General features: G+C 39.1%; 1 protein-coding gene across 1 annotated transcript in view; it reads right to left on the bottom strand.

Annotated features, from left to right (window-relative positions):
• Nucleotides 1–2,691: 2,691 nt before the first annotated feature.
• Nucleotides 2,692–13,604, bottom strand: part of LOC139953154 (uncharacterized) — a 95,962-nt gene continuing 85,049 nt past the window's right edge. Inside the window, exons 103-117 of the mRNA XM_071952581.1 lie at nucleotides 13,150–13,358; nucleotides 12,620–12,803; nucleotides 12,121–12,341; nucleotides 11,725–11,910; nucleotides 11,169–11,279; nucleotides 10,716–10,848; nucleotides 9,846–10,088; nucleotides 9,260–9,531; nucleotides 8,612–8,700; nucleotides 8,187–8,342; nucleotides 7,371–7,437; nucleotides 6,364–6,488; nucleotides 5,743–5,832; nucleotides 5,337–5,439; nucleotides 2,692–5,115 (exon numbers count right to left, since the gene is read on the bottom strand). Coding sequence (XP_071808682.1) covers nucleotides 3,817–5,115; nucleotides 5,337–5,439; nucleotides 5,743–5,832; nucleotides 6,364–6,488; nucleotides 7,371–7,437; nucleotides 8,187–8,342; nucleotides 8,612–8,700; nucleotides 9,260–9,531; nucleotides 9,846–10,088; nucleotides 10,716–10,848; nucleotides 11,169–11,279; nucleotides 11,725–11,910; nucleotides 12,121–12,341; nucleotides 12,620–12,803; nucleotides 13,150–13,358 — 3,488 coding nt within the window. The 3' untranslated portion in view covers nucleotides 2,692–3,816. The remainder of the gene's footprint in view (nucleotides 5,116–5,336; nucleotides 5,440–5,742; nucleotides 5,833–6,363; nucleotides 6,489–7,370; nucleotides 7,438–8,186; nucleotides 8,343–8,611; nucleotides 8,701–9,259; nucleotides 9,532–9,845; nucleotides 10,089–10,715; nucleotides 10,849–11,168; nucleotides 11,280–11,724; nucleotides 11,911–12,120; nucleotides 12,342–12,619; nucleotides 12,804–13,149; nucleotides 13,359–13,604) is intronic.

The raw sequence follows: 13,604 nt of genomic DNA, 5'->3' as shown, positions 1-13,604 counted from the left end.
GTAGCTGACCTAATATACGATCTTTGGTTAAAGACATGGACACTAACTGGTAATTGTCAAAGACCAGTCTTCTCACTTGGTGTATCTCAACACGGTTACATTATGCATAAAATAACAAAAAAAAAACTGTGAAAATTTGAGCTCGATTGGTCGTCACGAGATAACTATGAAAGCAAAAGCACCCTTGTCACACGAAGTTGTGTGCTTTTAGATGCTTGATTTCGAGACTTCAACTAAATCTGAGGTCTCGAAATCAAATTCGATGAAAATTACTTCTTTCTCGAAATCTACATTACTTGAGGAGAGCCGTTTCTCACAATGTTTAATACTATCGACTTCTCCTCATTACTCCAGTAATTACCAGTAGTGTCCACTGCCTTTAAAACAGGTTGGGTTGGGAGCGGGGGGGGGGGGGGGGTACAAGTTTGGTTCAACATAATTCTACTTGAATGAAACATGAAACGGTTGCACCTATTGTGTGGAACTTGACAATGCAAAACGATCTCTATGTTCTACTTCTATATAGGCCTATTAACTTTTAATAATTAATAATTTAAAAAACGTAGGCTAAATTCCCCTCCTCCTTGTCTAGACTTATAAAAAAGGGTCTTACAGCATTATCACGCAAATAAAAATGCAGTCTTTGATTTTTTTGCAAACTGCGGCGGCATTGTCTTACAGAATTTACATAGGCTTGTAGTTTATTCAAGTAAAACCATGGAGGAATTCCTCCTATCCATGGTAAAACGATGTGTGCCCATTTCTGGAGGCGTTTGTTTTGGTCACGTACACACTGGTTAGTTTAATTTAACACGATAGAAAGAGCTTGGTTAAAAATAAAAATAAATGCCACCACCACCGAAAGTGGAGTAGGCCGACCCTGGAAACCGCAGAAATTGGCCTACGTGCAAAAAAAATTTCTCACCGCAAAAAACGCCTACGTGCACAGGAGGGCGAGAGCTGTGTGCATGCACACTGGGGTTTCCCGCCCAGTGTTTGCAGCATTTCGGATCAGCGAACTTTGGGTTCACTGATGCTTTCTTCAGGCATGAAATTTGGTCCTCTTTGAAAAAAAGAAAATAGAGTACGCAAGAGCTGACCTACATGTACATTGTGTAGGTTTTATAACAGACTTTTCACAGGCTGTTTAATCGCAAGTTTCAGATTTTTCCAAGAGCAAAACCGGAAATCAGACTAAAGTAGACAGAAAGTTCATGACTGTTTCTAATGTTTGAACTGTAATGTCATGGCTACTGATGGTTGTCAATTCAATAATATCAGTTGTGAACATTTCTTTTGTGTGAATAACATTTAGGGCATCTGAACATCCCAGTTTATTTCCTTGATCCACTCACACACAAAAATGTATTTTAAAAAAAGATAACAGGCCTATAGCCTAATCCCATACGGTAATCCATAAAAAATACCCACCCCAAAAAACAAAAAACTTAAAAGAAAAAATTAAGAAAAGAAAATAATACAAGTTTTCATTTAAGAATAAGTTATTAATAATGGGCAACTGACACAGTTTGTCATCTTTCAGCATCTACAGGCCTGCATAATCCAGCCCCATTATTTATTCACTGCCAACTGCAATTTGAAGGAGGGACTTTTATTTCCTCTAAAAATTGTACAGCATTTTAATTTCATTAATTAATAAACACAGAGAAAACAAAAAGTAAAACCTACCACAATCCCCATCTTTTAAAAGCCTCAATAAATTTATACGGTACTTCTAACAAGATGTCACCTACTTAAAATACGTTTTCCAAACACTGTTGAAAATTTAATATTAAAACTTGAGTTGCTTTTTGCTTATACTAAATAGGCCTCGTCACAAGAGGCGTCTCGGTTACACAGGCACTTTTGATCAACCAACTACAGTGCATGCTACAGGACAACCTAAAGGCACTGTACACGTTTGGTAATTGTCGAAGACCACTCACTTGGTATATCCCATCATAAGCATAAAATAACAAGCCTAATTTGGGCTCAATTGGTCATCAAAGAAAATGTTCAAAGAAAAAAGACCCTTGTTGGACGTATTTGTGTGCTTTCAGATAGGAATAAAAGACTTCTAGCAAGAAACTTCTTTTATTATTTTAGTGAGGCATTACCCCTTTCTCAAAAACTACGTTACTTCAGAGGTACTTGTTTCCCACAATGTTGTATACCATGAACAGCTCTCCAATGCTCATTACCAAGTCAGTTTTTAAGTTAATATTGGTTTTGAGTAACTACCAAACGTGTACAGTGACTTTCCAAACGATGTTTTTTTTTTAACGATCCCTAAAAGTACATGTATGTGTCAACATTCAAACGTGAATAGATTCTCTTACTGGAGATTGCCTGGAACTGGTTGCCTGTAAATTGCCTCGTGTGACATAATAATTTACAAGGTTCCTTTTTGAAAACAATGTGACATAATATTGTCTTTTTACAACTCCAAATCTTATAAAACTCAAATAGGGTATTAACTTGTGTAAAAACAAAGCTACAGCACCTCTGAGAAATCTGCATTGAAATAAACGGTGAAGATTTTATAATAATCTAATTTTACAATTAAAAAAAAAGCTCAATTGAACATTAATTCTCACAGAAATTATGCATTAGTACCCCGGATGTATTATGAGGCTTTTGACTTCAAAAGGTCAAGTAGATCGAGAACCCCACCCCCCCCCCCCAAAAAAAAAAAAAATCTAGTCAATGGTTGGTCATGGTCGTAGCATGTGCTTTGCCTTTTCTTCCTAGTCATGCAATTTTCTTTTAAGTAACTAATTTTGGTCTCTGACTTAAGACCGCATAGAACAAAAAGTCAGTAATTAGTTGAATTAGTTTAATAGAATGAATAATACCATGTCCTGGAAAAAACATGTGTCCACAAATAGCTAAAAGCATCACCTTTTTTTGTCAACACCCATCGTAAAAATTACTTTAGTGTTGACTTCTAAAAGAAAATAATTCCCATTACAAGAATTAGTAAGACATTTTCAAAGCCTCAGCACTTTGAAAAAAACCATTATTTCGTACAAATTTACAAGCGTAAAAAAAAAAATAGTGACTAAAATATTCCTTACTGCAGACTATACAACAAAATACATGCATAAATTTTTGTACAACTATTCATATATTTATACAATACTCACTATGCCAAATATAATAGATACAGGACTCTCAAAAATATCACAATGTTTATCCACGTAGACCAATATTTGTGCCTGGTTTATAACTAAATAATAATTAATTTGCATAGTCCAATTACCAAATAATACCAAAATAATAATTTATTTGTATAGTCCAAATACATAACAAAAAAGACTTTAAAGTCACAGTATTTTCTTAATCTGCGTATTTGTTCCATCCCTGTTAAAAACAAAACGGCAAATTGAACATCTCATTTCATATTCAATATTTGCCTTTTCTTCAAAATCAAGTTTTCACGGTTTCCCACACCAATAACAAGTACTTTGTAAGCACTAATTAATATAACAATACAAATTCAAAAAATACATACGTGTACTCTGTTTTTAAATAATTACAATTAGAGAGAGAAAAATTGCAATAAACACTAAGCATATTTGGGAAAACCCTCAGGCAGAGTAAATTTTGGTAACAAATCGGAATTCGAAAGACAGATTTTTAGAAACTTCATAAGTTCGCCAGCAAACATCAACAGCCTAAGTATATAAAATATAATTTGACATTTTTATTTGCCACATGAGAAATGCTCTTCAAAAATTCAAGAATCATTTTGTTTTTTAAACTGCAATATGGAGTAGCTTGCTCAAGATGATTTGATTTGTGGATGTTGACGTTTTATAAGCGAGACTCTTCGTCCATGTAGTCATTGTACCCGCTGTTGGTGTATGCCCTCGTGGTCTTCTTTGATCTTCGTGTCTCCGTCTCTTCGATGACATCACCATCTTCATCATCGTCATCGTCATCTTCTTGAGTGATCATGTTGGTCTCTTTCCTCCTGGAGCTACTGTGCCCAGAGGACGTCCCAGAGAGGGAGTGGTTACTCTCGTTGTCGCCACCCATGACGTTGTAGGTGTAGGTCCTTCCGTCCACGATGGATGATTCAGCTTCGGAATCCTCGTCTGGACCCAGATCGATCATCTCTGGTGTCTCCTCAGTCAGGGTCACCATCCCGATGCTTGTCGGCACCCCAGCGGAGTGGGTCTTGGAGTTGGCCCGGCGAGAATATGAGGAGGTCTCTGTCTGGGAAGGCTTCTTGATGGAGTGGGTGTAGCTCTCCTCAACACTGGTAGAGGTTGTGTAGTTGGTCATTGGGTCCTGGTAGTCCTTAGAGGACCTTCCTGTAGTGCGGTTCCTCTCCAGGGTGCCGCCAGGATGTCTACCGCCGGATCGATCGCTGTCTCGCGTCCAAGAGGACCAAGAAGAGGTGGTGTCCTCCTCTGTGATTGGACTGAGTTGATTCTCAAACTCTACGTCCTCCCTGTAGACTGCCCTGGCAGCGGCCATGCCGGCCGAGTTGTTGCCATTCCCGTACATCGTTCCATCCAGGAATGTGGCTTCCACGGTCTCGTCCTCATCTAGCATCTGACGGATCTCGTGGGCCTTCTCATTTGTCAGTCTCTGACTGCCGCTGGCGGACGGTCCAGGTCCACCAAAACCTACCGTGGAGTAAGTATAGCTGGCACTTGAGCCTGAATATCCACCATCTTGAACCCCGCTGTTCAGATTGGCGGTCACCGAACCGTCTCGATTCAGCCGGTTTGCCAAAGTGCCCCCCGAGCCATCTATGCCATCCACCATTCGAGCACCAGAGGAAGACATTTGAGTTGTAGTGGTGCTGGACATTCCCGTGTTGGACCGTCCTGAACCAGCCATTCCCGCACTGGACCTTCCAGCGCCACTACCATACCCTCCGTTGCTGACTGCAACTCCGCTACCAGCTAACCGCCCGTTGCTGGTGACTCGACCATTGCTGGCGACTCTACCATTGCTGGCAACAGCGCCGTTGGAGAGGGTCTTTACATGCCCTGCTCCAGCTTGGCCGTGAACGGAACCATCATTGATCAATGCAGTCATGACAAGAGCGTCACGGGCAACCTCAGTTTGCATATCTGAGAAGAAATCCATGCTGGCCTCCTGCAATATTAAAAACAAGAAGAAGTAATATTAAATGTATTAATTATAGTAGAAACATAACAAGTTATAGTTCCAACATAACAAACTCATTACCACCAAATGTGACAATGAAATCTGATGATATTTTCACCGATTTTTTTAATGGTGTGTTTATGAATTTAGTTCACTCTTCCGAAAAACCCTCCCAAAACAATGATGTACTTTCTCTTTTCAAGTCATACCTGAGATTCATACTCTCTGTTAACGCCTCCTCCTAGGAGTGAGATGCTGTCTGGCCAATCATCTGGGTAGCTATCTGCTGTATCAAGCCACAGGGGGTTGGACCTGTAACCAAAAATAAAAACCATCAGATGAAGTTTCTTTCTTGACGCAAGAAGTTTCTTATCCCATTGTCGTTTCTCCCGTTGTTGTGTAAATATTTTTGACATGTTTTTATCCAAATAAATTCAATCAATCAATCAATCATTCAATCAATCAATCAATCAATCAAATAATCAACCTAGTTCCCAGTGACGTACGATTTCGCAATTTTTCCCCATAAATTACCTTATTTGACACAGCTTAATTTTTGCATTGGAATGTGGAGCTCCGTTCCCAGACTTCTTGAGAGAGATATTTATTACTTACCCTTGGTAGGCAGCCGCCTCTTTGACGTCGGCGTCTGCTCTCGTTGCGTAGATCACTGCTGGACTATTACCGTGGATCTTTTTCAGGAATCTTGAATGGACAAGAAGAAAATATTACAGAAACAGAGTGAGTTGAAAACTCATTTGGTTAACAACCGGCTGAGATTTTGTCTGAGATCGTTAATATCTATCGTTTTTTGCTAAAAGGCAGTGGACACTATTGGTAATTACTCAAAATAATTATTAGCACAAAACCTTATTTGGTAACGAGTAATGGGGAGAGGTTGATAGTATAAAACATTGAGAGAAACGGCTCCCTCTGAAGTGACGCAGTTTTCGAGAAAGAAGTAATTTTCATCAAATTTGATTTTGAGACCTCAGATTTAGAACTTGAGGTCTCAAAATCAAGCATCTGAAAGCACACAACTTCGTGTGAGAAGGGTGTTTTTTCTTTCATATTATCTCGCAACAACGACGACTAATTGAGCTCAAATGTTCACAGGTTTGTTATTTATGCATATGTTGAGATACACCAAGTGAGAAGACTGGTCTTTGACAATAGTGTCCACTGTCTTTAAAAAACAACACCAAAAATTAAGAGGAAGCGGTCGGGGTAAGTTACCTTCTCTGCAAACAGCACAGAATGATGATGAAGATGAGAGCACCTAGGAAGAGCAGTAGAGCTATCGCTAAGAGGGCTGCCTCTAAGATGCCGAATGGTGCACCTACCGCTCCTCCTCCTAGAGCCTGTTATCAGATGAGAAGAAAAATAATAAAATCAAAGTAATACATAGCGCACTTATCTACCAAACCGGGTACTCAAGGCGCTCAGTATCTACAAACTTTCAGAAAGATAGGTTGTAGCAGTGATGAATTCTGAGACCCAATTATGTAGCAGCTTCTAAAGGGTTGACAAGGCGCTATCACGGCGCATCCAGCAGCCACAGCTAGGAACACCGGGGCGAAGCCCTTCTCTTTTCGATAAGCGCACTGGGTTCTTTAACATATGTTACACAACACATGGGACCAACGGCTTGTCCCATCCGAAGGACGAAAGAAGAAGAAGAAACCATATTGAGGTGATAATTGGGATCAAGAACATTTGTTTGGTTGTAAGGGTTTGTCAGAACAATCAATGTCCAAATAGTTCTCTCTCTCTTTTTTTTTAATTGTAGGTGGGTTCAAAGAAATAATTTGATTTAGTTTTATTTATTATGGTTGCAAAGAAAAGCATTCTCAGAAAAGAATAAATATTTACTGTACTGTACTAGCCAAGAATTTCATGGATAGAATACAAGGAAGGAAGTTTCATTCATTTCATTCATTTCAACACATTTATTTCAATGTTGCCATAAAGTTACATTTGTGTACATCATTAAAGTTAATATACATGGTAATGAATAAATAATGGCAAACCACAGATGAAGTAAAGACAATAACAATTTACACTGAAGTTGAGTAGATAATGACAAACAGGACAACATCTAGGCATAGGGTGAAGCAAAGCTTTCAGTTTGAGATGTGGGAGAGGTGGAAATGAAACCTCACTGCCAGCCGACGGCCCAAAAGAACTAGGTTTTGTCATTATCATTACAGAATGTCAGAGTTTCAAATAAAATTTGGACTTACGAAGGCTTCGACTACTGCATACTTCTGGAAGAGAGTGCTAATGGTCGCTCTGTTTATATCAATCAACCTATGAACGGAGAAACAAAAAGCACACATCAATGTCAAGAGTTTTTCTGCAAAGGTCTAACAAAGCTGAAGAAGGGTTTTACTAGGACTGTATGATCAAACTCAAAGGCTGGTCAGGAAATGGCTAGGTTTAAACTATCATAATTTTAAACTAGGGTGCATTTTGGCGGTCGTAACCAATAACTGTTTTGGTTGAATTGGCCATTGGTTAACCAGTGGCCAATAAGTGAATAAGTTATTGGATACAACCGCCAAAGCGCACCCTACAGTGCAATGTAAAATAAATAAAAAAAATAAATAACAAAATCTGGATAAATATTTGGTTTGCGGTAACACCATGTGTGAATCTCCTTGCCAGGTAGAGTTTGTTCTTCGAGAACTGTCTTGCTTTATTCTACTACCGCGGAGTAGATTTCTCGGATGTTCAAGAGACTGATCAGTTCTAAAAAGAACTGTCCTGCTTTTTAACTACGACCTGGGCGGAAGGTATAGAAAATTAGCTAATAGGATCGTAATTAACTTCACTACCGCGAAGGCAGTTCTTGAATTGGTCTCAAAGTTTTGACAAGCTTGCTCTAGTCATCGTCAGATGCCTCAAATCATATAATAAATCTGGATAATTCAGTAAAAAAATACATAAGACAATAATTATAAAAAGATGTTATATAGAAGAGTAATTAATTAGAATCTGGGCTGTATCCATGAGCAGCTTCGGAAATAATCTGAGAAAAAATAAATTCCATTTCTCACCTGAGTATCTCCGCTGCGGCGATAGCAGAGTTGGTATTTTGATCGATGACGTGGAACGTGACACTCGTTTGACCGGGGACCAAGACGCCATTCTCATCGATAAGGGTTGTGACATCATCAATGACGACTTCTCCGCCGGTGATGGTCTTTAAAATCCTGATAGCAAGAAGAAATAAAAAACAGCAAGACATTACTACGAGTTGTTTTGATTTTTCAAGTTCGGCCACCAAAACTCAGAAACTACACTTAAAGTACGAAAGCACAAGAGAAAACACGTCATAATTATAAATTACAATAAGAAAATCCATAGAAAAACAATTAAAATCCACAAATTCCAGAATATTGTACAATTTTTTTTTGACCAAGATCCTCAAATAAACCATAACAGAAAGGAAGAAGGCAAATAATGTTAAGTTAAATCTTACTCAATGAGTTCTGCTTGCTGTTTGATAACGTCTTCCCTGGCGCCGTCAACGACCAGTACCACCTTTTGTTTATCATCGAGCGTAAACACCTGCACAGCATTTCACAAAAACATGTTATTATACCGTTTATTTAAATTTCACATCATTGAACACCACTCCAAGACAAATTTCGAGCCATTTGATTGTTTTAATTCCATATGCATGTAACATGTCTAGGATAAAACAAACATGTTAAAAGGTGGTTGCGTTTTTTACAGAAAATCTGGAGCAAATATTATGTCCACGCAAAAATAGGGACTAAGACTGCCATCCAAAATATCATGTCAAATACAACACTTCTGACTTTTTACTCAGCACAAAATTTGAATTGGGCCCTGGGGTGGATTTCACAAAGAGTTAGGAAGACTAGTCCTAGGAGATATACAAATTGCATGGATAGTCCTAAGTTAGGACGAGTAACTGGTCCTAACTCAAGACAAGACTAGTCCTAACTCTTTGTGAAATGCACCCCTGGTTCTTTATAATTTTACCTCAACTTTGTCTCAATATAATGATTGAGAACTAGACCTCGGCGTGTTTAAACAGCTAATTAAAAACGCATTCACTGCACTCTGTTTCCCTTAACCGAAATGGGTATTTGATGCTTACCCTAACATTAGCATTGTCCGTTTTCCCGGATTTATCCGTAGCCACCACAGAGATGTCAAAGAATCCACCAGCGCCAACGCCGGTCAAAATCTTGTTGCTCCTGATGCAGCCGGTGTCCTGCTCGATGTAGAAGGTGTCGTCGAATGTTGTTACTTCTCCATCCAGGGTGTAGCTGACGGATTGAATGGTGTAGTCGACGCTATCCCCAAGATCGACGTCCGTTGCCTTGATGCATGCGATCTGGGTCTGTTCCTCGGCGTTGGTGAGTATGCCTTAAAGAAGAATCGAACAGGACAATGTGTAATATTTGGTGAATAAAACTTCCAATAGAGAAAGACCAGGAACAATTTTTTTTATAATTAATTCCTATAATATTAATAATCCAATAGATACTTTTTTTTACAATTAACATCCATCAAATCATTGCGGTACCAGCGGCTAAAAGGGCCCAGACTGTTAAAAAGCAACTCACGAGCAGAGTATACTGTATGAAGCGTCAGGACGAAAACGGCTTTCATTCACTCCCTCGAAAGAGATTTATTACCCGCAGGTTTACTATTATTTATAGTTTATTCTTTCAACTCACTTGATATGTAGATCTTCTGACCAAACTGCGGACCATTATCGTTAATGTCCTTCACCTCAATCTGGACTTCTTTGAGCGTGACGTCAGAATTCACGTTGTAGACGCCCGACGGGACGTAGCTGGCGTTGTTGGTCGCTTTGATGATTATATTGTGGAAGCCTGTTGTCTCACGGTCCAAATCTCCGACGACGAAGATCTCCCCTGTGTTCTTATCGATCCTGAAGTTTCCATTGCCATTCCCACCTGAAATTGGGTTGAAGACAAAAAGTATACAAGACATGTATAAAAATTCATCAATGGGAAAAGATACCATTGTTTTGGGGAAGAGTAAATTAATTTCAACAGAGCAAAGATTCACGGAAAACAGTGGGGAAAAAAACTAACAAAGAAATTAAAAGTAAGTTTTGGGATAGTTTGCAATTTTCGGGGTGAACAAAGATAAATTTACTAGAATGGGATATGAACCTTGAGTCTCTTGATTAACGTTGCCGGTTTCCTAGAGAAATCTGTCCCCGGAGATTCCAACTCTTATATGGGAAATGAACATGGGCTGGAGGAGCACGATCTCCGTAAGGGGGGACAGAATCTACCAATTGAGCTACCTAGTCAGAATGTTAGCAATTTTTTTCATTTTGTCAAATGTCTTTATTTGGGAGTGCCACATTCATTATGGTAGGAAGTCTCCCGAGTTCCGAAAATCTACTCGGCGGTAGTAGAATATAAAGCAAGACTGTTCTCTAAAGAACATACCTGACAAGTAGATACACACATGGTGTTACCGCAAACCAAATATACATTGATACCTGACCATGTAATGCCTCAAATCCCATATGAGATGGTAGGACACAAGTTCCAGAGTGCAAAACTTACCGACTATGTAGTAATAGACGTTATTGAAAGGTGCAAGGTCTTCATCTGATGCCTGATTGACGATACCGGTCGAGGTCCCAGAACTGCTGTGCTCTGTGATGTTTAGGAACTGGACGATGCCAGTGTTATCATCCTGAGCACAAATAAATCATAAATGTAACAAACAGTCTTCATAAAGGGAAGGAATACGTTTGGTAATCACGCTTAAAATTGATGGCAATAACAACTATTGGTTAAAAGCCTAAGACAGCTTTCGGTATAGTACGAAGCATTTTGAGGAATATATCACTTTGAAGTATTGTGGTTATGTTAAAAAGATATAAGTTTTGATGCTGTGATAAGATGAAATAATCATACTAGAGATGGTCATTACATGGTGTTACTGCAAACATTTCCCTATCATGTTTCCACCATGCAAAGTTTCAAATCCTACTTAATAATGAAAAGACTTACAAATCTGAAAAAGAAGGGTTCGTTATCGTTTTCGTCTGTGATGAGAATAGTCAGCTCTAGTGGCGTCTCTCTTCTGTTGGTGTCACTGCCATCACTTGCAAGTAGCACAAGCTACAAAACACAAACCAAAAAAACGTAAGTTATAATCAATAATAATAATACAGGTTTTAATAGATGGAAATTTGCATCGGGGATAAAGAATATTAATTTTGGTTTTACCTAGTTGGTTACAAACTGGTCTAGAATTGCAAAGGTTAAGGGTTCAAATCCCACCCCTCTGCCTGTGATTTTTTTTTCACATGGTGATGGAGATGGACGGTGCCCATACAAAGCAAAGCTTGTCCAGTATGGACCAGCCTAATGAAAAAAGCAAAGTAAGCAATTCTATTCAGCCCTAGAAGTAGGTTGATTTTTCTATTAAGTTTACGATACAACCTGGGAAGTAACTTTGTATTAACTTGTAAAAACAATTTGTTCATGACTGGAAATGATGTTATCTGATTTAAAAAAACCTTAAAAATTAAAAATTAAATACGCTGAAATATTTTCTCCTTACCGTGTAACGATCCTGTGTCTCTCTGTCCGCAACAAAGTTTGAGAGTAGGAGCGCCCCATCCCCGTTAACTTGAAGGGTGAAGTGCGTTCCATCTTCATTCAGGAATCCGTAAGTGACCACGCCGTTGGCTCCGGTGTCTTTGTCCGTGGCCAGGACGTTGCTGATGAAAGTTCCTATGGGTTGATTCTGCAAAAAAGCAAACCCCAAAAACAGAAAAAAAGAGTTGAATGCTAAGTATTAACGGGAGTTTTCAGTAATAATAATCTTTGTAACAAATATAAACCGCAAGGGGAAATGACTGGGTAAAGGTTTAAATGATTTGGGGTTGAACAAAGAACAATTGACTAGAGCAGGGTTTTAACCAAAGACCTAAAAACAAAAAAATCATAAACTCACCTCAGGCAACGTCAATATGGTAGTGTTAGGGAGAATGAACACTGGGCCGTTATCATTGTAATCTCCAACCACCATGTTCAGTGTAATGTTGCTGTGCAGTTGGTTGGTACCGTTGTCCCGGGCCTCAATGATCAGCTTGAAGTTATGGACGAGGTCGGTCAGGGTCGTGATGGGTCGGGAGAGAACAATGGCCCCTGTCTTCTGGTTTATACTGAAGATGTCTGTGGAGAAACAATATTAATTTTCAATAATTTTGCCTATATGCAAATAAGTTCTCAAATATTGATAATAATAAATAATAATAAACTTATTTAGCGCAAAAGTCCACCTAAAAGACATTCCAGGCGCTACACAAAGCTAAGACCAAACACATTGTATCTAAGTAATTAACCAAGGAGTCTAAGAAATTCTATAACAGCAGTAAACTTGTAAAAAAAACACTTAAAAGTTGATTTGTTTGAAAACATTAGAAGCAATTCAAATTCAATGACGATCTTACTTTCAACGTTCCCAGAAACAATGGAGTATGTGATCCGTCCATTTTCTCCGATGTCCGCATCCGTCGCCGTGGGCTGGTAGATCGGGAAATTCCCCTGAGAGTTTTCTGGGAAGCTTCTGGTGATGTTATCCTCCCCTCCGAAGGTTGGCGTGTTGTCGTTAACATCAAGTATGTTGATCAGAACCTGAGAATACAACAGAGAAAAGGGTTTGGCAATCTTAGAGCCTTAAGCATAAAGTCAGTTCCCAGAGGTTACCTAAACAACTGTTGCAGAAGTTTGTCGCTAGTGTAGAAGCTTGTCGCCCCTGCAAAAACATGTTCACTAGTGCAGAAATTTGTTGTTAGCGCAAAAATTAGTCGCTTTTACGACATTTTTTCGTTGGTGCAGAATTCTGTCTCTAGCGCAGAAGTTTTGACCCTAGTTGCTCACCCTAACTTAGGACTATAGCCTTATACTCTTAAGGAGTCCTAGGACTAGTCCTAAGTTAGGACTATCTTTGTGAAATCGACCCCTGGGGTGCCAAGCTTACCTGAGTAGCTACCGTGTGACCTTGGTTCCTCACTTGCACATCCAGCAGGTATCGGTCTTGAGTCTCACGATCCAGCATTCCGCTAGTCTGGATCAGTCCAGTCATCTCGTTGATCGTGAAAGGTACAACGTTTGTGATGTGGTAGGTGAGCTGCGAGTTTGTCGGGTCGGAGTCTGCGTCAGTGGCGAATATCATGCCTACATCGGTCCCTGTAAGAAAGAAAGGATACAAAATGGGATTAGAGGGTGGATTAAGGAAGAGATTAATGTATCTGATAGATGGGTTACTATTCTTGCTTAATCTAATCTAAAAAAAGTTAATGGCCAGAGCACAAAAATTTGCTTAGCAACCAACCAAATTTTCACATGATTTTCAAGATAAGCAAACAACAGCTGAATACCAGTAACAAGAAATATGCAACAAATGGAAATTTGGTTGGTATTTCATGCTAAGCA

This window comes from Asterias amurensis, chromosome 21, assembly GCF_032118995.1.
Source record: "Asterias amurensis chromosome 21, ASM3211899v1".
Classification (NCBI taxonomy): Eukaryota; Metazoa; Echinodermata; class Asteroidea; order Forcipulatida; family Asteriidae; genus Asterias; species Asterias amurensis.
Note: the sequence above shows the minus strand (reverse complement) of the source record. Positions and strands in the feature narration are given on the sequence as shown.